This window comes from Carassius auratus, chromosome 20, assembly GCF_003368295.1.
Source record: "Carassius auratus strain Wakin chromosome 20, ASM336829v1, whole genome shotgun sequence".
Taxonomy (NCBI): domain Eukaryota; kingdom Metazoa; phylum Chordata; class Actinopteri; order Cypriniformes; family Cyprinidae; genus Carassius; species Carassius auratus.
Window position 1 is genome coordinate 10,645,938 of NC_039262.1, and position 23,325 is coordinate 10,669,262.

Here is a 23,325-nt window from a genome sequence, read left to right on the forward strand (position 1 = left end):
GCAGCTAATTAAATTACCTCTTTATGTGATTGCTATATACTGCAGTCATAATGGATTTAGAATAGTATTAAACTTTTATGACCAGTTTTCCACCATTTCCTCAATACATAGATAACTACATAATGATTTAAATAGTTGCGTAATCATAGTGAATCATTCAGTATGACAGTGGTTGTGGTGTTCTGAACTGATCTCAGAACAGCGGCGAACGAACCACGTACACTGACTCCATTTTGTGTGAGGGACTGTTCGCACTTCGCACAGACACGACACATTCAGAGGAGAAACATCAAGTAGAGGTAACGTTATGTACCTGAGACAGTGCATATTTTATTCACGCTTGCTTATAAGCGATATATTGTTTAAACGACTATTTTGTGCAGCGGTTCCGCAGCTAATGAGCACTCTCTGGATGTGGGTTGAAGGAGGCCTCGGGCCATTATTTTTGCGGAAATGCGTAACGTTAGGTGTTTGACGCTTTCAGAATGGCAGGTTTATTGTTTATTATTGTTGTTTTAACTTCTTGTTTTAAGGAAGATGAGCGGCTGTCGTATTTTCATCGGTCGATTGAACCCCTCTGCTCGAGAGAAGGACGTCGAGCGGTTCTTCAAGGGTTATGGAAAAATCAGGGACATTGACCTGAAAAGAGGCTTCGGATTTGTAGTACGTTTGGCCTTTTGTAGACAATTTAACAACATTGTAAAATCATGCTCTATGCATGCCAGTTCTTTAGCCACAATGACTATAACTGGTTATAATAGCATATAATACATGCGTTACAAAGCTTTTTTTAACTGCCTCCTTCCCTACATAGCGTTGCTTAACAGCCTTCCCTTATGGTGGTAGACACACACAAACACACAGAGAGATATATAGATATATAGATATAATTCACTTTTTCCCTAATTAAAGCACCGTTTGGGGGAAGTCTCTTAAGATCACTGGAAGGTTGCATTTACACAGTATAAACAGTATACAGTAATATTAACATTTTTACTATTTAAAATAACTATTATGTTTTTATATACTTTAAACCATAATTTACTCCTGTGGCAAAGATTATTTTTTCAGCAGACTCTACTACTTCAGTCTTCAGTGACACGTGATCCTTCTGAAATCATTATAATATAAAGATTTAATGCTCAAGAAACATTTCCAGTATCCATTTTTGTAGAAAATAAATTTTTTTCAAAGAATATTGATGAATATAATGTGTAAAAGAACAATTTTACTGACCCCAAACTTTTGAACTGTAGTATAATATTTTTTTTATAAAATTGCAAAAGTAAACTAAGCAGTTAAATTCGGACAAAATGGAATTTTATGAATAGTAAATAATTAATTTTTAAATAAAAAAGTAATTAGGAAAAATAAACGAGATCAAGAATGGCAACACGTCACTAAACCTCTGTGGTATATAATATTCGCATGTAAAATCTTTCATTGTTTCTTGCAGGAATTTGATGATCCGAGAGATGCAGAAGATGCTGTTTATGAGCTTGATGGAAAAGAGCTCTGCAATGAAAGGTATATTTTTAATCAGTTTCTGTATGTGTATTGTTTTTTTCAATTCATAATATTTCAAAACAACTGTAAATATCTCAGTGAGCAGGCCAAAATGACAAGAGTTAGGAAAAAGTCTCCTTAAGAATGATACTCAAGAATTTGAATTGATACTCAGCAGAGGCAGACTCATATATGAGGGATGTTTGGGTTGCAGGGTGACCATTGAACATGCCCGTGTCCGTCTGCGTGGGGGCCGGGGCCGCGGAGGCAGTGGAGGACGTTTTCCCGGGCGGTATGCTCGTGGCTCCCAGGACAGCCGGAGGTAGGGGTCAATCCTTGTTGAATACTCAAAAGTTTAGTTAAGTAAGATTTTTTTGGGGTAAGAATTGAATATGTGTTGTCAGCAAGGATGTATTAAATAAATCAAAACTGGCAGTAATTACCTTTACATTATTACAAACCCCCTCAAAAATATATATTTCAAATAAATTGTTCTTTTTAACTTTCTATTGATCAAAAGATTCTAAAAAAAAAAAGTACCAGAGTTTCCGTCAAAATATTAAGTAGCGCAAATGTTTTCAAAATTGACAATATTTCACGAGCACCAAATAAGCATATTAAAATGATTTCTGAAGGATCATGTGATAATGATCCTGAAAATACAGCTTTGCCATAACAGGAATAAATGACATTTTAAAATATCTTAAACCGAAAAGCAGTTTTTCACAGTTGTAATAATATCTCACAATATTACAGCTTCTACTGTATTTTTAGTCATTTTGAACAGTTGTTCAAATCTTGCTGACCCCAAAACATTTAAACAACAGATCATATAATGTTTGCACAGGTAAGGTTCAGTTTAGTCTTATTTTTCTACATTAGAAATAAGTCAGTGACTCGAAGTGTTTCGCCTGTCAGGAATCCTCCACCAATGCGCACAGAGAATCGGCTCATTGTGGAGAATTTGTCATCAAGAGTCAGCTGGCAGGTGAGTGTTCAGTGATTTCTTGTCAGGTTTTGGTGAGTCAGTTATACTCCCAGTCACTGCAAATGACAGAAAATAAGTACAGTGGGGCTCGAAAGTTTGGGCTCCCTTTGCAGAATCTGTGAAAAAGCGAGTCATTTTCATCATACTAAATGCATGTTATATTTTATTTAGTAAGATATTGTACATAAAAGATATTAACATTTAGTCTACAAGACAAAACAAATGCTGAAATTATTAAAATAACCCCATTCAAAAGTTTGGGAACCCTTGGTTCTTGGTACTGTGTTCTGTTACCTGATGATCCTCGACTGTCTTTCTGTTTTGTGATGGTTGTGCATGAGTCCTTTGTTTGTTCTGAACAGTTAAACTGAGCAGCGTTCTTCAGAAAAATCTTTAAGGTCCTGCAGATTCTTCAGTTTTCCAGCATCTTTGCATATTTGAACCCTTTCCAGCAGTGACTGTATGATTTTGAGATGCATCTTTTCAGACTGAGGACATTTGAGGGACTCAAACACAACTATTTAAAAAGATTCAAACATTCACTGATGCTCCAGAAGGAAACAAGATGCAGTAAGAGCTGGGGGTGAAAACTTTTGGAATTTGAAGACCAAGGTAAATTGTACTTGATTTGTGTACTGGAAAACATACAAGTATCTTCTGTTGCTTACGAAGGGCAGAACTAAATGGAAAAAAATTATATTTCAATAAAAAAAGACAAATTTGGCCATCTTCATCGTGTTCAAAAGTTTTCACCCCTCAGCTCTTAATGCATCTTGTTTCCTTCTGGAGCATCAGTGAATGTTTGAATCTTTTTAAATAGTTGTGTTTGAGTCCCTCAAATGTCCTCAGTCTGAAAAGATGCATCTCAAAATCATAAAGTCACTGCTGGAAAGGGTTAAAATATGCAAAGATGCTGGAAAACTGAAGAATCTGCAGGACCTTAAAGATTTTTCTGAAGAACGCTGCTCAGTTTAACTGTTCAGAACAAACAGGGGACTCGTGCACAACCATCACAAAACAGAAAGACAGTCGAGGATCATCAGGTAACAGAACACAGTATCAAGAACCAAGGGTTCCCAAACTTTTGAGTAGGGTTATTTTAATAATTTCAGCAATTGTTTTGTCTTGTAGACTAAATGTTAATATCTTTTATGTACAATATCTTACTCAGGACAGTACTAAAAAAAAAAAATAACATGCATTTATAACATAATCTCTCTTATTTTTTGAAAATTACTCTCATTTTCACAGATTCTGCAAGGGGTGCCCAAACTTTCGAGCCCCATAGAATGAATAGAATACGTAGAGTCATGTAAATGTAATAGCATTAACTGTCCAATTAAATGTAAATCAATAGCAGAAATGGTCATTCTGAGATGAATTACAAATTGAAGGTCATATAATAAATACTCCATTAGTGCTAGAGAGGAAAGAGGAAACGGTAAGGCTGAGTCACTTTGCCTCTGTTTTAACCAATTGTTCACCCCTCTATTTGCCAGCCTGACTGTTGTGTCGTATGGAAGAGCTCGCTAATGGTGGAGTTAACCCCTACAGGGCCCCTCTCTCTGCTTAAGCCACTCCCATTGTGCCCCCACGCCTAGTTGACCTCCGCCGATCGCATGAGAGCTCTCTCTGAGTGATGCCCTCTCGCTCTAGACGCAGCGGCTGCCGCTACAAAGCGCAGTTTGTGACGGTGCCGAGCTGAAAGAGAGAGAGAGAGACAGAGAGTGAACGCGAGAGAGAGAGAGGGGCAGAAAGAGGGCGAGAGAAAAAGAGAAACAGAGCATACGCAGTCAATCGAGGGGTTCGGTAATTTGAGAGGCTTCGATCGGTATACTCCCCCACCCTGCTCTCTGGTGGTCCCGAGGATAAAATCTCCAGGTTATGGCCCCGACCCGATGGGTACGTTCCCAGGTATTAGTCTGTAATCTCTTCCTAGCTGTTCACGCTCAGTGCCTTTGAGGGGACGGCACAAATAGGGTTCGATCGATGGAGGGAAGCCCTGTGCTCTGCTACACTGTATACACTTGTGTTTTGGTAAGAATGCATCTGCCATGTAAATGTACACTTTATCAAATGTGGGGCCCTTTTTTTATAAGCTGCTCCACATATTACCTCAACTAGTCTTTTAAGTGCGGGAGTCCGGGAATGTTGCAGCATTGCAAGCCAAAAGTATCTTTGATTGATACACCACCCCTTTTACACTCCAGTGCTCATTTATTTTGGCTGATGAGACACTGAAGTCTTTGTGTCTACACCACGTTTAGAGGCCAGGGTTTGCCTCACCAAGCTTTGAGTAGAGATTTATAAGGCCGTGAAATGTGGCAGATTCACTGCTCCACCACACATTGTGATTCAAATGTGTTGGGTTGCTTTTTTTGCTTCTTGCAGTTCTTTTCTGTCTGATTACTAACCACTACACAGACCCTAGACTTTCTGTTGATATGCATTTGCCGTAATTTTCTTTAGCCTGATTTGAATATTACATATTGAACATGATCAAGGCTTGAGCATGAGCTGAGAGATTCTCGGACCCCGACTTTAGTTCAGTTACTTTGATTCTTCATAAAACGTTTATCATCGAAGTTGCTTAGCTGAGTCAAATTGCCGGTGTACTGTGTGTAGGATTTGAAGGATTTCATGAGACAAGCTGGAGAAGTTACTTTTGCAGATGCCCATCGGCCAAAGCTTAATGAGGGGTGAGCTGGCTATTTTCTTTCCTATTACTCTCCCTGCAGAACTGTTTTTGCATGAATCTGGACCGCTACTCTACTGTGCTTTTTGCTGTAATATTTTTTAAATCTTTCTACAGTGTGGTTGAGTTTGCTTCTCATAGCGATCTAAAAAATGCCCTGGAGAAGTTGTCTGGGAAGGAGATCAATGGAAGGAAAATCAAACTTGTCGAGGCGACCAGGAAAAAGTGAGATATTATTGTTTTTAGCTGTCTGAACGTTAATTAGTTTTACATCTATTATTATTGACATAAATGTAATATATAATACTGTATGAAATATAGTGACATAAGTATATAATATACAAGTAAATGCATATAAAATATCATAAATTATCATAAATGTTTCTATCATTTCTATAAATATATAGAAAATAAGTATGAGATATACAAAGAAATTCATATAAATTTATCATAAATGTTTCTATTGTTAATACTACAAATATTTGCATATTTAATATTAACTGACCCCAAACTACTAAAGTTTGGGGTCAGTAATTTAAATGTTTCTGAAAGAAATGAATGCTTTTTTTTCCCACAAAGGATGCATTAAATTGATCAGAAGTAACAGTAAACATTTATTATGTTGCAAATGGTGCTACATATAAATTCAGTTCTTCTGAACTTTCTTCTAATCCAAAAAAAAAAAAAAAAAGTGATAATGAACAGTGATAATAAGAAATGTTTCCTAAGCAGCGAATCAGGATATTAGAATGATTTCTGAAGGATCATGTGACATTGAAGACTGAAGTAATTCAGCTTTACATCACAAGAAACCATTTTAAACTGTATTAGAATAGTTTTATACTGTTCATTTTTACAGTTTTTACTGTATTTTTTTTTTTTTATCAAATACATGCATCACTGGTGTGCGTAAGAGACATCTTTCAAAAACATTAGAAATCGTATTGACCCTAAATTTTTGAAGATTGATTTATTGATTGATTGATTTTTTTTCTTGTCCTACAGATCCAGAACCCGGTCTCGTTCAAATAGTTCCTCCCGTTCTCGTTCCCGAGGGCGCTCCACATCACGTTCTCGTAGCCGCTCACATTCCCATAGCCCCAAATCACATAACCGCTCCAGAAGTCGGTCCCGTTTGGCCAGTGCTTCTCCTGTGCGGCCCAAAGAAGCACCACGTGCTGAATCCGCATCACCACCGCCCCCAGCACAGCGCCCCCCACCGTCCCGTTCCCCATCTGCTGACAGTCGTCATTAGCCTCCACTGCCCTGTGTGCTGAGAGATGTGTCTGTGGACAACACTGCACGAGGGTGATGAAGTTAGCAGTATTGCCCCATCTTTGATCAGTTTAGGTCCTGGAAGTGGACGGACAGCCTCTCTTCATGCCAGGAGTTTCACAGCACGGGCTCTGTTGCTAGTTTAAAGGCATTTGACAGGAGAATCATATTAAATCAGGAATATACTGCTGTTTTGGGTGTTTTTTTTTTTTTTATATATATATATAGTTAATGTCTAAAATGGGTATTTGGTTGTTATTTTTATCACTGTATACAGAGTGAGGTTTGATTGATGTTGAGAGTCTTTATTTGTATAAATATATTTAAGGACGAGCCAGTAAATGTGATTGTTTTCAATTAGTGCGACCCTATGATGCGTGTTGAAAATACTGAATTAAGATTCAATACATAGTATATGAATCATGACAAGAAGAAGTGAAGTGCTTCATGAAAGGCTGATAAGAATAGGAATTTCAAGTGCAAGAACTGCCACACAAAGTGACAGCCATTTCATATCCTGCATAAATTTTTGCGGGTCTTTCAGTGTTTTATGAAAAAGCCTGTGCTGTTTGACCAGCTAACTGTATATTTTTTTTACTTCATGAATATACAGTATGTGTGAATTGTTTGTAATGTGGATGCTTAAATTATAATCAAAGAATCGCCCAAGTTCCCGCCGCGCTGCATGACAAAAAATATATTTTCATAGTTGTGAACCCCGTATCATATACACACCCTATTCATATGCGTGTATTTAATTTCTCATTGAGGATATGCATTTCAATATCGCATTAGTTTGTAGGAGTAAAATATGCTTTTTTTGCAATGCATAGTTTCTTTTATTAAGCAAATCAGGATATGATTTTTATATCATTTCTGATGTACCATGTATTCCGGTTTTATGTAAAAATCTATTTTTTTCTGGATATGTTTTGATGAATGTGTTACCTTTCTGTACCATGGTACAAATAATACACATGGAAATGTCTTTGAACATTTATAAAGTTTGTGTAGCACTGTTAAAAATGAATAAATTACTGAAAAACTGTTAGTAATGAGGTCAGTCATTTTCAAAATCACATAATAAGCCATAAAAATACATTTATTCTAATACATTTGTAGAGTAAAGTATAAACTATTTGTTACTGTTAACTATTTTTAACATACTCTGAACTCAAACTGTTTGGCATCGTGCATATGTTTTTAAGGAGGAACAACAAAACATGTAGTTGTTCCTACATATTGTTTTTCATTCCCCATGGCTCCAGCATGCATAGTACTTTCCCCCTAAATTCCTTGAGTCCATTTTGAGCTTCATAAGCACTATGGGGTCCTCAGATGTCACTGTTAGATGGCCCATTGGTTTCTTCAGCTGCTCTTTCCACTGTTGTGTACTCTTTTGTTTCTGTGGAAAAAGAGAAGTTATTTTTAGAATTTAAAATACTTATAGAACAGTATTTTATTTTTAAAATATCATCAAAATAGTAATTAAATACTTATTTTTGTTGTTAGGTTAAGTAAAATTTTACAAATTTAAAAATAATACTGTAGATCACCTGTAATAGTTCTCAGTCTCTTATGGCATCTGAACAGGACTATGAGGATAAGTGCCTCCACTATCTGGAACACAATGTAGATTACAGGGAAGAAATACAGCTGGCCAATGAATTCAGCAGGGAAGACCACCTTCAGGATTGTGGTACACAGCTGAATGTTCTGACAACCCACCTCCATAGAAACAGTCCGTCTGCAACTGAGGACCAAAGGACAAAAGTGAACATGATATTAATGAAAACTGCATTGTAACTGAACAATAAATCAGTCTGGCTGATTTTCTTGAGAATGTATGTGCATCTCACTTCCATATGGTGGACATACATACGGTGCATTCATGCTGAACAGGGTGGACAATATATATCCACTTGTGAATCCAATCAGTGGCATCAATGCAGCTGTGGCTATAAGTTGATAGGATTGCACTTTGAAAAGTTTGCCTCCATCAGATATACCAGCAAGAACACCGATGACAACACATGAGATCAGCAGCAGCACCAACCCAATCTACAAACCAACAGGAAAAGAAATGCAGAACATGCTTATAATTGTTTAGAATTTGTCTATGGTTTGTAGCCAGAGGATTAATACTTTACAATACTACAGTTTGCTTGGTCAAGCAGCATTCCAGATTGTTGATACAATAGTGTGTTCACGACGTGGCAGAATTACCAAAATGCCAATTTGTGATTATGAGTTCTGTGAGGGCATAAACACTTTGTAAACTATAAGTCGGAATCTCGTAATCCTGTGTTTTTGAGTTCCAGGTCTGTTTGTGGTGGGGATTTTTTCCATTTACTCTTTCTGTACTTTACACTGGGTCACCAGTATGGCTACAGAAGAGTGCGTTTATGAGTGGATCATAAATACTTTGTTCAAACGATTCTTTCAGAAATTAATTCGGGGGGGGGGGGGGGGGTAGCTGTCTTTAGTAGTGTGTATTTTACTTATTTACTCAACTGATTCTTCAAAGACGCTGATTCATTCAAGAACTGAACACCACTATCATGCTAAGGTGTGTTTCCCAAAAGCAGCAACGGTCGTAATTCCTTTGCTATCGATAGAGATCAATAGAACTTGTGACCATAGTTAGATAGCAATGCTTTTGGGAAATGCACCACTGGGCGAAGTCATGCAACTATTTTGTTTTGTTTAAAAAATATAAATCGTCACATTACATGTAAGTTAGAGGTCCCTTTTATTGCTGTTTGGCAAATTTTGCAACTGGTCCAGTTTGGTCACATGGATTCGCCCCCATAAACCAAGCTGGTTGGTTTGAAAGTGACTTCAGTGTGAACTGTGATTCATACATTACTACATTACTGATGAGAGCATGGTCACATTGACAAGATTTTGCAGGCCAAACTTCCCAGCTCTATTGTCAGTAGAGTGGTGATGTATGAAGGACCGCTTACACAGAACTAATTTTCAAACCAAGCAGTTTTGTGTTAACTAAAACACAAGCAAACTTTGCATTGGGGAACTTGTTTGCCCTCAAATGAAACTATCAGTCACCTCACTTTTATTCAGCGTTAACCTCCTGTTTATTAAACTGTTGAATAAAAGCAGTATCCCACTCTGTAAATGAATGAACACACACCTGGGTGATGATCTTAGAATAGTGAGGCACTCTGTAGTTGAGCAGGGTCCCAATACCGCAGGGCACCAGGATCATAATCAGGGCAATAGTGATGCTAGTGAAAGGAACATATTCTGCCAGGTTTGAGATACCCTGGCTGTACAGGTAGAGCAGGAGGGGCATCATACCCAATCCCAGTACCGTGGAACAAGCAGTCATCACAATACTGAAAGAAAAACAGATCAAATTAAGGAGATACTTTCGTGTTAAATGGCAATACGGCACTGGAAAAAAACTTGGATATTTGATATATACAGTAAAAAAATGCAGATTTAAATACAACCCTGCACTGGGTGAAATGTGGTTGAAAATATTGCTAAACTTTCTTGCATATCATTTTAATTTTTTTGTTATATAATTTTCTCCATAGTCTACTATTGGACAGTACTTATTTTCTCAAGAATTACCTGAGGTTCATGTCTCCCTCGAGGGCGAGAGCAAAAATGTTGGAGAGGTTTCCTCCAGGACAGCACCCACAAATTAACACAGATAAGCTCTCCATAGGACTCAGCTGAAACAGCTTTGCAAGGCAGAAGGCTGTGAGGGGCATTATACCAAATTGAGCCCCAACTGCAATTGCCACCCCTTTGGGTTTGATGAAATAATTCTTGATCTTTGAGATTTCCATTGTGCAACCAAGAGACAACATGGTGATGAAAAGGATAACAATTAATGCCCAGCGGGTAGCCTTGTCCACATTTTCGTTGAATGCAGAGTCTTTCAAGGTGGTGATGTTTACATCCCTTTCATAACTTGAAAAGTTGGATTTGATGGTTACATTTTCAGAGACCACCATTTTTTTATATGGAGATGTATTTTGAATGTTATCATAAACTGTAAGATAGAAGTGAGAGAAAGTTGAAGTGTCATGTAGTACATGTAGTCCAATAAACAATAACAGCAAGTGGTTATGTTTTGCAAAGTTTTTAAGTTTGTTTTTGTAAAAAAGATAAATCTCAAGCCTACCTTTGATTCATGCAGTTCTTCAGTGACTGTGTGGTGTCTTCTCGGAAAGCCAGAGTGAGCCAGTTAGAGAATAATAGGGGTCTCCTGTGTCTGTGTGTCCAGTAATCGAGTTTTTTTTTTTTTACTCACTTGTTAACCCTTTAAGGGCTGAGCTATTTATCACTTAATTTTCAATCACATTTAGATTTAATATAACAATTTAGTTATTGGTGAATATAGACTGTTGTACACACCTCAAAACAATGTGCACTAGTAAGGAACGTAACAGTTATGACCAAACATGCATTTAGTTCCAGTTTTTCTCACTCAGCAGTTACAAACAAAACTTAAGATAACTTAATTTTTTGTAATTTACAACATTTAACACAAATGTTTTTTTGTTTTAATTTTTGAAAAATGTTCATGTATGTCAGCGCTCATATATTTGTTCTACACTAAGAAATTAATCATAATTTATATCTACAACAAAATAGAACAAGTTCTGGTGATAACTAAACAAATATTTAATTACTATAATATTGATTTCTCACTAGAAATAACATCAAAAGTGCAAAAAGTTAGTCATCTTTTTTTTTTTAGCTCAACCATCAAGGAATGGAATGCACAGGATTGTGGGATAAGGATACATCTATGCTGCCTTCAAAATGCGATTGAAAAAGGTACTAGTAATGTGACATTCCAAAAACGTCCCCGGTTACTATCGTAACCTCGGTTTCCTGAGAGCGGGAACGAGACATCACAGAGATATTTCTCTGTTATGGGAACACCTTCCCTTCCAACTTTTCCCGAAGTCCTACTGGCTCACAACAGTCCAAATAACTAGCCAATTGTTGCAAAGTATGCAAATCGCCTGCAAATACTGATGCGCTCAAGAGGAAGTATAAAATGCAGTGCACGCAACAATTACGTCGGAATCTGATACTGAATGGCGCATACTCGAGCCGGTTGAGCAGTGAACATGGCGACCACCATGATGTCTCATTCTAACTCTCAGGGAACCGAGGTTACAATAGTAACCAGAGATGTTCCCTCTCGAGCTTTCACTAGCCATCCTGGAGATATTTCTCCGTTATGGCAACGATATGCATTCCCACTGTGAGAGAGGGAAGTCTGTACAAGGCAAACCCTGTGTCTCAATGTTCATACTATCCATCCCAAATAGTATGTGAGATTAGAACAAGTGTGTCCCAAAGCATAATATTTTGAAAAGAGTATGCCGGAATGGTCTACTGCTTAAATCGATTTTTTAAGTGTGTATCCATGCACACTCTAACGTTAATGGCTAAAATGGCCCCCAATCCATTGCACTTACCCATGTTTTATTCCTACACCTTCTACAGTTATGTGAACTTTTATAAACATTAATTTGTTCATTAACTTTTAAATGCATCATTATGCAGAAAAGAGTTCTCTGCATGAATGACCCGGGACTGGCAGATCAACCAGCTACTTCTTTTCTCTCCAGTAAGGTAGGAGGTTAAATTAAATGTGGAGGATGTTAACTCTGACAATTGTGTGACGTGATAGTATGTTCCAAAGCTTGCCTTCTCTTCTTCTATACACTCAAAAGTGTGTACTTTTTCTTCACCAAAAGAGAACATACCTTAAAAGCACAGTATAAGTAGGCACACTGAGATACAGGGACATACTCAGCGAAGAAAGAACACAAAATTCCCACAACCAGTAGTGACACTTGTTAGGTGGGCTTGCAGTTTATAGGTGGACATAAGCCAGGTATGAGAAATTTGCATATCTGGTCAGAGATAAATGTATGCTGCGCTGAGAAACAGGGCACAAGAAACAATAACCTCAGCTGCGCTGAGTACAGGGCAGACGACAGAAAAAATAAAATATTGGGCTGCGCAGAGTAATCACTGTGTGAGACAGCAAACACTGACAGTACTTGCGAAGCTAAGGATTGAGCATCCAACTTGTAAAACCTGGTGAAGGTATTTTGAGAAGACCAGCCGGCTGCAAAGCATATATCCGAAATAGGCATAACTCTCGATCACACCCAGGAGGAGGTGATAGCTCTTGTTGAGTGGGCCCTCATGTGAAAAGGACATTCCAAACCTTGGCTCGTATAACAGCCGTGATAGTGTCCACAATCCAGTGGGAAAGCCTTTTTTTTTTTTTTACACGGTCCGGCCCTTCTCACAACCACCATAGCACACCAAAAGCTGGTCAGATCGACAAAAACTGGCAGAACAGTCAATGAAAATCCACAAGATCTGACGTGGCACACCAACGTGACGTGACTCAGAAGACAGGGCAGACAGCGAAACAGTCTGCGCACTGAGGGGGTGACGCTGCAGTCACCAGGTCAGAAAATGCATGTTACCCTGTTCGCTTGGCTGAAGTGAGGGAAATAAGAAATGCAGTGTGAGAGATACTACAGCCACATAGACTTTCAGTGTTGATGGCAAACATCCACTATCTAGCCTGTACTGTAGAAAAGACAGAACATCTGACACAGAGCAAGCAGTGGACAATGACAATGGAGGGCACCCACGCCTCTGAGAGCATGTCATGCCCACAAGAATGCAGGGCGGTCAGCTCCTCTGATATCCCCACAGCAGCCACACGTAATGGCACCACAACTCAGGTTAGGGGGGCCACACCGAACCACTTGTTCCTGATGGGGATTGGCCAGGGCGGCGCCATCAGCAGCTTTGTCATATACGGGATCCCGAGACTGGTTTGGCCAATTTGGGTCAATGAGTGTCACCGAAGCCTCCTCCTCCCTTCCAGCCGGGAGTGAGAAGAACAGCGCGAAGTGTGCATTCTTGCTTGTGGTGAACAGATCCACCTCTGCAGCCTTCACTCTCCTTGAGGAATCCCCTTCCGAAAAAAGCATTTCTGTCCCACGGTTCAAAAGAAGAGGGATGTGCACTGCTCCGATAGAGAAAAAGTGAAGGCCCGTCCATAGCAGGAGATTCACTGCCTGCTTGAACAGAGCCTTGGATTGTACACCCCTTGGTGACTTATGTACACGAAGCACACTTTCAGACATGTTATAGACTGACTCGGGGTGAGAATGCTCTTACGCAGATTCACACATAGCCCCCCCAAGAGGGTGAGAGGAATGCAAAAATTCTGTCGGCATGAGCTCATCACCAGAGTTCTTGTGTTAAGGATGAGAAAAGAGGACCAAAAGGCGAGACTCTCAGTCACGGTCTTTTAATGAAAATGAGGCAGTCAAAGAATCAAAATGGTAAACAAATCCACTCTGGAGACAGAGGTGTCAGTTAAACAGAAATCTTCACTCGGAAACCCTGAGCTTAAACTAAAGGTAGCTGATTAACAGGTTACTGGGATTCGGGATGAACGGCAGCCAAGCCAGGTGCAGTGGGAGATTCCAACAGAGGTTACGGTGAGAGGTGAAGCCTGCAGAGAGCGTGGGTACCGTAGGCTGGATACCGCATCCATTTAGAACCACAGCATCTGAGTTGGTAGAGCACAGTGGGGAGCGTGAAGGGGAATGACTTCCAGACAACCCGCACAGGACAGGACAGGACAGGACAGGACAGGACAGGACAAACTTGATTCAGAAGGTAAGAGATGCATCTTCAGTATTGATCGCTAGGAATAAACTGACAAAGGGGTTAGTGAAAGCGGAGGTAGAAATAGCAGGAGGAATCAGGGGAAAAGGGGACACAGGTGGAAGGATTGGGTAAGTGGGAACAGCTGGGACTAATGAAGTTAAAGTGATGGTGTAGAGAAAGAGTGTGCAGGATAACCACAAGAGGGGGACAGAGAAAGTAGGAAACCCGGATCATGACATCTTGAGGTCCACCACTGATCGGGGGCAGACGGACTCATCTGGCATCTGCAGAAAAATGCCATACCCACCTTACTGCTGCAGAGGAGCGGCAATCCATGCAACGCCCTTCTGATGAGCTCAACTGTTAAAAAGCCATATTCTTAGGTTATTCAGCAGAGTGAAGGAGAAGATTCTGACGTAATTGTCGCGTACACTGCATTTTATAATGCCTCTCCAGTGCGTCAATTGGTCAATCATCTTGACTGGCATGAGCCAATACAACTTCAGGAATAGTTGGAAGGGAAGGTGTCTCGTGAAAGCTCGAGAGGGAAAAAAACATTTCACAGTGAAGCACTGTACCGGAGCATGATTCGTTTTGCAGGGAGGTAACTAACCGCTGGGGGAGGTAACTAATATCAGTTAGATATTTTAATGCATTTTTATGTAGTACTATTATTAAACTATTATAAAAAATTAAATTTAACAATAGGCTATTAGCAGCTAGTCTAATGAAGCAAGATCGATTAGATATTTTCTGAACAATGTTATCATCTGTAACAGTAAAACTAATTAATCAACATCAGTTAGATATTTTAATGTATTATTACATTATATTATTTTAAATAGCCAATAATAACCAACAAATGTATATTAGTCAAATGTTTTTTAAACAGGTGAACATCTTCTAATCATAAAGCATAATTATACTGCCATCTAGTGTTGAGTATTAAATACACTTTAAACATATATGTGTTTAAAAAAGAAAATGATCTGAAAAGTTCCACTATACTTTATGGTATAACTAAATAAATGTCTAAAATGATCCATGTTATGAACTGTCATATTGTAAAATACTTGCAAGCTTTTAAAATGGTACTTATTACATTATGCAGTGTAATGACAGTTCACATATTTTTGTATATGATTGATATAACGTGAGCATTTATATACATACACTGGTATTGCATTTTTCAGAAAGTGAACAGAGTGGGAGATTTTAATCCTGCTGTGGAGCAGAGCCCCCCTGAGGAGGTATGGGGGAAGGGTGCTGGTGGGTCACGCAGATTGTCTGAGCTCATATGCGAGCTGCCACATAGACAAAGCTGCTTTTTAGGGCGGTTACCCTTCATCCCGGCTACAGCCTCCTGTAGTCTGTTTCTTTCTCCACAGCCACTACTAGTGTTTAAAAAACAGACAGTTGAGAGTGAAAAAAATGGATCATTACTAATGGAGGGAGCGTCATGAGAATGACTGAAAGGGGTTTTGCCCTTAGGACTGCAACAAATTCCCAGTATTGGCATCCCATGTAGAATCATTGACATTTTTGGCTTCCAAAATGTGCACTGCATATATAAAGAATTTTAAAATGGAATCATTGAATGCAGCAGGATGAGTACACAAGAAATTAGTTTATAATGGATTTTAATCGCAAATGCAGAAGAAAATTGGGTTATTCATTCGGGCTCTCTCATTTAAAGGGTCCTTATTGTTCTAGTATAGGGTGTGTCAGAATAAAGATATAGTGAGAAAGGGTGAGTGACAGTATTTGTGTCTCCAAAAGTCCCCCTATTTGGTACTCTGACCTTGTGGGGGAGTGAATACAACCATGTGCTTGTTTTTACCCTTTTACTGATCCTGCAGCTCATATAATCCACTGTTTAAGCTCCTTATCTGTAGCACTATTTTGAGGAGAGAGAGAAAAAATATATACTGTCTTTAATTTGTAATCTATATTTGATTTTTAATTTAAAAGACAATCATTAAAAAATTTAAATATTTTTCATTGACTTCTAGTCATGTAGTTGATTATTTATTTAACTTTTTTAATCTGTGAATTTGTTTTCTGAGAGTGTTTACACTTGCTTTGATTATCTAAAGTAGCCTATATTCATAGAAATTAAAATGTAGCTATTATTTCAGAAGGTAAACTAAATATGTTTTTAGGAATTATGTTTACTTAGATACTGTTTTGTTGTTGTTTTAAACAGTAACCCTTATTCATATATTTAATAGTATGTCTTTGTTTTGTATTTTTATAGATCTAATAACAATAATAAAATACAAATGTTAACAACGCTTTAAATATTTATCGTGTAGTATTACGTACAAATATTTGTAGCATTGGTAATCGCCATATTAGTCATAAACAGCATTGAGCACTTTCCACGTGTCTTGTTTATAACACGACAAAAAAATAAACTACAATTACCATGAAGCATTCTCATTAAAAGGGCTTTCCTTCAAAGCGAAGTAGAGACGCAACTCCAAAATGCTGATTGGGTGTTGTAGTTGTATATTATAGTTTCTACGTTACATCGACGGATCACGAAGTTCTAAAAAACAACAAATCCCACAGTCCCTTGCGCCGCAATCACAGGCGTGACAAGCCACGGTAAATGTCCGTGTGTAGGCGAGTCACGTGTGGAGAGTCCGTTGATCTCGTTTCGTGTAAGCAGTGAATCTCTCCTGTTTGTTCATTTGATTTGGGCCTCATTTCATGTTGTTTTGAAAACAACATTTCGTGTAAATTCATCTATCTTGGCCGAAGAATGAGCGACAACGATGATATCGAGGTCGATAGTGATGTGAGTATAGTTATTTTTGTTTGTACTCTGCATGTATGAGAATGAAACCACTTGTATTTTCGATACCTTAAGCCTCAGTACGAGGCTAGCCTGTTAGCTAGTTAGCCATCCTAGCGTTTGAAATAATTTCCCAGCCAGTTTACTGAGAATATCAAGCCATATGAGCAATTACTCACGGGGGTCCAGTTTATACTTGTCTCCATATATTTACATATGCGATTCTGTGTAGTAAAACAGTGCATTGCATCAATCAATAGTCAGTTAACGTTAAGTATCTCTCTTACAGCTGTAACGTTAGCTACAATTGTACTTTTCTGTTCTGTTTTCTTACAGGAAGAATCGCCGAGATTTCACTCTGTGGTGCGTAATAAGCGGAGAAATTTATCCAGTTTAGCCTTTAATGCCGAAAATTGCTTCTCTTTTTGAGATTAGCTACAATTTATTTCCGGGTAGGTACTGAACGGCCGCAATTTATTTGCATCGCTGGACGACAAAACTAGAATCAAGCCTAAAAGGGGGTAGATGTGGTGGATCTAATGAGGACACAGTCAGCTTGTTTTGAGTCGGTTCAGGGAGCTCAGTGCTCGACAGCAGGAGGGAGGGAGGGAGAGAGAGATGTACGTGAGAAAGCTGCATCTACGCTGCGAGCGCGTGACGCGACGCGCCAGAACGCTCGCGTTATAATCAGCCAACGGATTCTCTTCTGTCGAGCGTTCTAGAGTGTCGCGACGCTAGCGGTGTATTTTGCCTATTAGTTGGACGATGTTAAATACGAGGGCAGGGCTTCATCATTTCACCCCAACGAGATCTTGTTTTTTTTTTTTTTGACTGTGTGTGAATAAATAATCAACTTTAAATATAAATCCTTAACCTATGTAACATCCCCCTTTTCGGTTTTCAAAGCCATTTTGTTGTATATTACCTAAGCATTAATAACCAGACAAAACAATGATAGAAAATAGGAAAATGTTAACATTAACAAAATACACCCATGTATACATATAACACAAACAAACACACACACATATGAATATAAGAAACTTAAATTGGAATGTATTAACTAAATGGAATTTTTCTATCCCCAGAATAAGCTGTTTATTTAACATCATATTGTTCCAAATCAGTATGATAAAAAAAAAAAAATTCTGTGAAATTCAGAATGAGAATTGATGCCATGTAGGTGACTGAGTCTGTCAGTCCCTGATATTCTGTGTTAAATATTATATATGTTGTGTATCAAAGTCATACAGATTTAGAGCAAGGTGAAGGGGTTGATGATGGTGCATTTTTTTTTTATTGAATATCATTTGAAGTTAACTAAAATTTCCAGTCTGGGCAGTGAGGTTTTAAGGCAGTTGGTTGAAGTTTTCACACCTAACATTACTCATGCATTTGTGATGGTCCTTTTATTAAAGCATAATGCTTTTGTTTTTACCATTACACATCACTATATCCCAGAGGCCTGAACAAGTGTGTGAACCTGCTGCTTAACGAACAGGCATCTTTAAAGAGATATATGTAGAATAGAAATGCAGAGGTGGCAAAAAGTAGCTTATCCAAATTGAAACTACATTGCTGAGTGCTTCATTTAAATGATGTGACCAAGTTAAAACTTCAGTGTCTATCGGAAACTGTATAAAATAATAAAATGGATTAAAATGCATATTTGGCCATTTTCAAAAACTAGAAAAGGCCTGACCATCACCTAAGTTCATGTAATATCACTTTGAAATTGACATTATAGCTTTCAATGCATATGGAAATTCCTTGGGATTTTGTGGAGATGGGACAACAGTCTGTTAACTAACCATAATGATTTTGCTATTCATTTAAAACATTTAAAGTGTCATGTGTAGACCTAACCTATTTGCTTAGCTTGTACTTGGGATGCTCGGTTTAACTAGAAAATGGGTTTGTAGATTCCTTCACAACCTAGATTAAAACTGAGACTAGATCATGGACTTCAGAAGTACAATAATGGAATATACATTGCCATTTTTTTAAAATCCCAACCTATAAACATGTTTTAATGTTAAACATCTGTCGTCATTTACTCACACTCATGTTGTTCAAAATCTTAATGATTTCAAAACAAAAAGAAGATATTTTAATTGTTTTTAAATGTTTTCATAGCAAGATGTTTAATACGGCACTCATCACAAAGCAGGCTTGTTTTTACTAGCCTTGAGTTTTCATTGGGCAGACTGGAGACACAAGGTCTGCAATGTCCCCAAAGTCCTGTTTATCTCCCCCTTATTTTTGTGCTGGGAGGAAATAGTTTTTTTTTTTTTTTATCAGGATGTTGAGACCATAAGAAAACAGGACAAGCACACATTGTAGACTATTCTGAGAAAGCCTTGCTCAGCCAAAGTACTTGTCATTTTGCGTTCTTTATGTAATATTATACCCCTTCATACCTTTTATTTCATGGAGACATTGTGCTTTTTATGACAGAATTGTGGAGAAACCACATGGATAGTTTTCACTATACTCGAGTGCAGAAGAATAGCCCTTGACATTGAGCACTTGGCCACCTCATGTGCATGTAACTCAATCCTGACATTGGCAGTGTACCGTGTAACATTTTAGACATCAGACAGACTGGATCTGCAGGTTACACTATGGCCCCACCTCACACTTCCAGGTGGCGCATAGACACTGGAATGTCTTTGTCCTGCCCAGTGGCATTTCAGCCTATGGATAACTGCTTTCTTTTTTGCTTTTTTTTTCCCCCACTGAATGCAAAAGAGGCACTTGTTAATGAGTCACTGGATTCGAAACAGGTTTTACAGCTGTGCTTTTATGTAATAACAGTGTCTTGGCCAAGCCCAGTGACATTGGACTCCAGTGGCCATGTTGTTTTCTCAGAGAAACAGTCTCAGGGTACTAAAATGAGACCCAACAGACAGACTTTTTGAGGGATACTACAATTAAAGTCTTTGTCCTATAAAAGCAGATCAATTAATTTTAAATTAACTAAAGGATATCCTAAAAAAATTATGTTCTGACCAATATAGTCCAGAAGAATAAGCTGTAGAAAAAAAAACTCCTTATGCAACTGCTTTCTTATTACAATTGTCATGATCACTTAAAGACAAAACAATAGAATCCAGTTTTTAATGGTCTGTATTACTACATGGTTTATTAGTCAAGCTATAAATGTTTTTTATAACACTATAAGCCAATGGCACCAGACCAGCAAAGAGGCTGAAGCCACTGTGATTCTCTCATTGCAGGCAGACAAACGGGCACATCACAATGCGCTGGAGCGCAAACGTAGGGACCACATCAAAGACAGCTTTCACAGCCTTCGGGATTCCGTTCCCGCCTTGCAAGGGGAAAAGGTTGGTGAATGTCAGTGGTAAAAGTAAAACCATGAGGAGCATAAGTAGGCATTTTTGGATTAGGATTTTTGTTTCATGTGCTTTTTGTAAATTAAATGTCTGCTGTTACACTAAATGTTTATTGAATGCGATAGCTTTGAATGTTATAATGAGATGATTAGCATGGGATTTCCATGTTGAGGTGTAAATGAAAAGCATTATGAGAATGGGGAGCAGAGTAGGGCCGGACTGACTGATGTGATCCCGGTACAGGCGTGGTGCCAGGAAGCCATTACAAGGGGAAATGTGGTTTCTCCTTCCTCTTGTGTTTCTTATCGGAAATAGATGGTTCAAGAATGTGGTAGAAATAAATAATTTTTGACCTTTATGATAGAGCTGTATTTCTTTTCACATGACTAGGATTGCACAATATATTGGTTATTGGCTGATATAATCTTAAAGCATGAATAAAAATGTAATCTTTAACAAATCTTTAGTATATATTTGTACTGTAAATTATAATCTTGTGATGTCAGCATGTGTTTAATTGAATATTTCTAAGCATTTCAAATGTATTTTATAGACACACATTGTAGAGTTTTCAGCCATTTATTGGTTATCGGTCATAACATGAACATTTTTGCCTTTATCAGTGATAGCCAGAATCTTCTAAATGTGTAGCTATTAAAATAAGGGATTTTTAAGCAATTTGTGTGTTTTCATTAGGGATTGTGCTTAACCCAAAGTATACTTCACTTTTTACATGTGCGCGAGGAACAGCTTTCAGTGTGTTACGTCATCAGAATAGTAACCGCACATACTTTATACACATGCGCATTAAATTTGTTAAGCAGTAATCAGTTGTTCCACAAGGTGGTAACGCTGTCCCAGGCCTTTGATTTACAGTAGAAACCGAAACGAAAGCGACGGGAAGAAAAACAAAATAGTGGTGACTGCAACAACAACAGACGGGCGCATTGACAAGCACTTGTGAGTGATAGGAAATGGCCCGGCTTTGGTTTAAAAAACCAGCTTTGGTTTAAAAGACTTCAAAAGAAATTTGTTATCATCGGTCATGTATTATGGATGAAGGCAGAGCCAGACACTGGACATGGATGAAGCTTTCTATAGCACACGTGCATTCGCGCACAACATTAAATGGAGAATACTTCAAAAGGCTACACATTCAACTATACTCGCATGCTAGCGAACACGTACAAAAACGAAGTATACTTTGGGTTTTAGGATTCATATGTGTGCAATGTTACCTGCATTCCTTGCGTCAAATTCTAGTTTTTCATTTGTTGCTGACAGCAATCTATCAAACAGGCATCCCGAGCCCAAATCCTAGACAAAGCCACAGAGTACATTCAGTACATGCGACGAAAAAACCACACACACCAGCAGGACATCGATGACCTGAAGAGGCAGAACGCTCTGCTGGAGCAACAAGGTGCGTGACGCTGCATTACTCCTCGCTTTTGTCTTCTGGTCATGCCGATCCAAGTCTAATTTGGCTGTTGTAGTTCCAATGAACGAAGAATGTGTGGTCTACTTTTTTCATTTCCAGTACGGGCACTGGAGAAAGTCAAGGGGACCACACAGCTGCAGGCCAACTACTCCTCTTCAGACAGCAGCCTGTACACCAACCCCAAGGGCAGCGCTGTATCAGCCTTCGACGGTGGTTCTGACTCGAGCTCGGAGTCTGAGCCGGAGGAACAGCGTTCCCGGAAGAAGCCCCGTGGGGAGGACAGCTAAACAGCGGATTCTCGGATGCTCTACAAAGTTCTCCTCTGAGGGGAGGGAGAGTTACAGCAATGGTCTGTTTCTTGTTGTTTTTTGTGTACCTCAATCGCCCCAAACCACCTTGATCAATCTCTTTCAGTGAATGTCAACCCTTGATTCCACACCTGAAGAAACCTCTGCCAGGTTTTCAAGAGAGAGGGACGCCTGTTACGGGAAGAACACTCACAGAAAACGGCTTGTTTTTACTCTCCCTCCCTCTCCGACTCGGTTTGTCCATCTTGTGTCCTGGCACACGCAACAACAAATGATTTAAACCCAAAATGAGGCAGCTTTGCAACTTTTTGTTTTGTTCCCTTGTCTGCAATCCCTCCAGGTGGATATCCAAAGGGTTGAATGAGGCGTACGGCTCCTAGCACTGCTAAAATATACTTTTTTGTTGTTGAATATCTTAAAGCCTGCTTAGAACTTACCCTTAGCTGAATTGTCCCGAGTGGTTTGCCTTTCTAAATATTTGTTACTTTTCCATAAAGGAATGTTTTTGAAGCATCTATCAGTGTACCTCTTGTTAGACCTAGGGGATGAGTGATACGTTTTGACGTTATCGATAAAATCCCTTATTTAAAAAATACAAAAAACTAAAAAATGCTTTATGGGAAGGCTGCTGAGCTTGTGTTGTATTTGTTGTTTTAGCCTGATGTAGTAAAGTTTACAGGTTGGGGAAAAAAAAGATTTTCTTTTAAAACAAGGGGGATAAAAATAAGTGATGAAGCATATATTTTGCATCTGAGCCTCCCAAACATGTTTTTTTATGTATTTCACTCCATATTGGGAATATAAACGTTTTAAATGATTCCCCCCCCACAAAGCTAGTCATTCTTGAAAGAGTAGATTCATGTCATGACTTTAAAAGATAAATGTTCTAAATGTTCATCGGAAATTTGACCGCTGCACACCACAAAAGTTGCATTTTGAGTGTATAGGAGACATGAGTGTGTGTGTGTGCGCCCACACGTGTATCTTTTACCATATTTTCCACTTAGTACATTAGTAAACTGAGCAGGTCTTTTTTTGTTTCCATTCCATGGAAATTACAGGTATGTTGTACATACTGCCAACAGTTGTCTTGCAAGTTGAGGCCTACCTTTACAATAAGAATATAAATAAAACTATTTTATCCTTTACATATGTGTGGTTCTTTTGGTTCTCATTCTTTTTGACTCCAAGGTCCCAGTTGTCCACAACAACACATTGAAGTCATGTTTCCAACCTGTATGACTTTGAGTTT

General features: G+C 38.6%; 3 protein-coding genes across 8 annotated transcripts; 2 read left to right on the forward strand and 1 right to left on the reverse strand.

The window, feature by feature from the left end:
• The first annotated feature begins 141 nt into the window (after positions 1–141).
• Positions 142–7,515, forward strand: srsf5b (serine and arginine rich splicing factor 5b). Of its 2 annotated transcripts, none has more exons than XM_026291000.1 (8): positions 142–299; positions 534–663; positions 1,457–1,527; positions 1,721–1,828; positions 2,389–2,494; positions 5,120–5,193; positions 5,307–5,414; positions 6,195–7,515. In XM_026291000.1, the coding sequence occupies exons 2-8, from the start codon at positions 538–540 to the stop codon at positions 6,442–6,444; spliced, it is 843 nt and encodes a 280-aa protein (XP_026146785.1). In that variant the 5' UTR covers positions 142–299; positions 534–537; the 3' UTR covers positions 6,445–7,515. The 2 variants fall into 2 exon arrangements, with proteins under 2 accessions (XP_026146785.1, XP_026146786.1); XM_026291001.1 differs by having other exon boundaries at positions 2,425–2,494.
• On the reverse strand, positions 7,450–10,790 carry LOC113120884 (sodium/bile acid cotransporter-like). Of its 2 annotated transcripts, XM_026290998.1 has the most exons (6): positions 10,624–10,780; positions 10,065–10,491; positions 9,619–9,823; positions 8,347–8,525; positions 8,021–8,217; positions 7,450–7,869 (listed from the first exon to the last, which is right to left on the reverse strand). In XM_026290998.1, exons 2-6 carry the CDS (start codon positions 10,451–10,453, stop codon positions 7,799–7,801), a joined length of 1,041 nt encoding a protein of 346 aa, XP_026146783.1. In that variant the 5' UTR covers positions 10,454–10,491; positions 10,624–10,780; the 3' UTR covers positions 7,450–7,798. The 2 variants fall into 2 exon arrangements, with proteins under 2 accessions (XP_026146783.1, XP_026146784.1); XM_026290999.1 differs by lacking the exon at positions 7,450–7,869 and having other exon boundaries at positions 8,343–8,525; positions 10,624–10,790.
• A 5,993-nt stretch (positions 10,791–16,783) lies between these two features.
• Positions 16,784–23,221, forward strand: LOC113120887 (protein max). Of its 4 annotated transcripts, none has more exons than XM_026291004.1 (5): positions 16,784–16,971; positions 17,305–17,331; positions 20,208–20,315; positions 21,624–21,747; positions 21,865–23,221. In XM_026291004.1, the coding sequence occupies exons 1-5, from the start codon at positions 16,936–16,938 to the stop codon at positions 22,050–22,052; spliced, it is 483 nt and encodes a 160-aa protein (XP_026146789.1). In that variant the 5' UTR covers positions 16,784–16,935; the 3' UTR covers positions 22,053–23,221. The 4 variants fall into 4 exon arrangements, with proteins under 4 accessions (XP_026146789.1, XP_026146788.1, XP_026146791.1 ...); XM_026291003.1 differs by having other exon boundaries at positions 16,785–16,971; positions 21,609–21,747; XM_026291006.1 differs by lacking the exon at positions 17,305–17,331 and having other exon boundaries at positions 16,785–16,971.
• Positions 23,222–23,325: the final 104 nt, after the last annotated feature.

Excerpts from the sequence above, each read along its gene's own strand:
- srsf5b (XM_026291000.1), top strand. The coding sequence starts at position 538 with ATGAGCGGCTGTCGTATTTTCATCGGTCGATTGAACCCCTCTGCTCGA. Across the intron at positions 5,194-5,306 it reads CGGCCAAAGCTTAATGAGGG|TGTGGTTGAGTTTGCTTCTC; the intron begins GTGAGCTGGCTA and ends ATCTTTCTACAG. Across the intron at positions 5,415-6,194 it reads GTCGAGGCGACCAGGAAAAA|ATCCAGAACCCGGTCTCGTT; the intron begins GTGAGATATTAT and ends CTTGTCCTACAG.
- LOC113120884 (XM_026290998.1), bottom strand. The coding sequence starts at position 10,453 with ATGGTGGTCTCTGAAAATGTAACCATCAAATCCAACTTTTCAAGTTAT. Across the intron at positions 9,824-10,064 it reads GAGGGAGACATGAACCTCAG|TATTGTGATGACTGCTTGTT; the intron begins GTAATTCTTGAG and ends TTTTTCTTTCAG. Across the intron at positions 8,218-8,346 it reads CTGTTCAGCATGAATGCACC|TTGCAGACGGACTGTTTCTA; the intron begins GTATGTATGTCC and ends TTTGGTCCTCAG.
- LOC113120887 (XM_026291003.1), top strand. The coding sequence starts at position 16,936 with ATGAGCGACAACGATGATATCGAGGTCGATAGTGAT. Across the intron at positions 17,332-20,207 it reads CGCCGAGATTTCACTCTGTG|GCAGACAAACGGGCACATCA; the intron begins GTGCGTAATAAG and ends CTCTCATTGCAG. Across the intron at positions 20,316-21,608 it reads CCGCCTTGCAAGGGGAAAAG|CAATCTATCAAACAGGCATC; the intron begins GTTGGTGAATGT and ends TGTTGCTGACAG.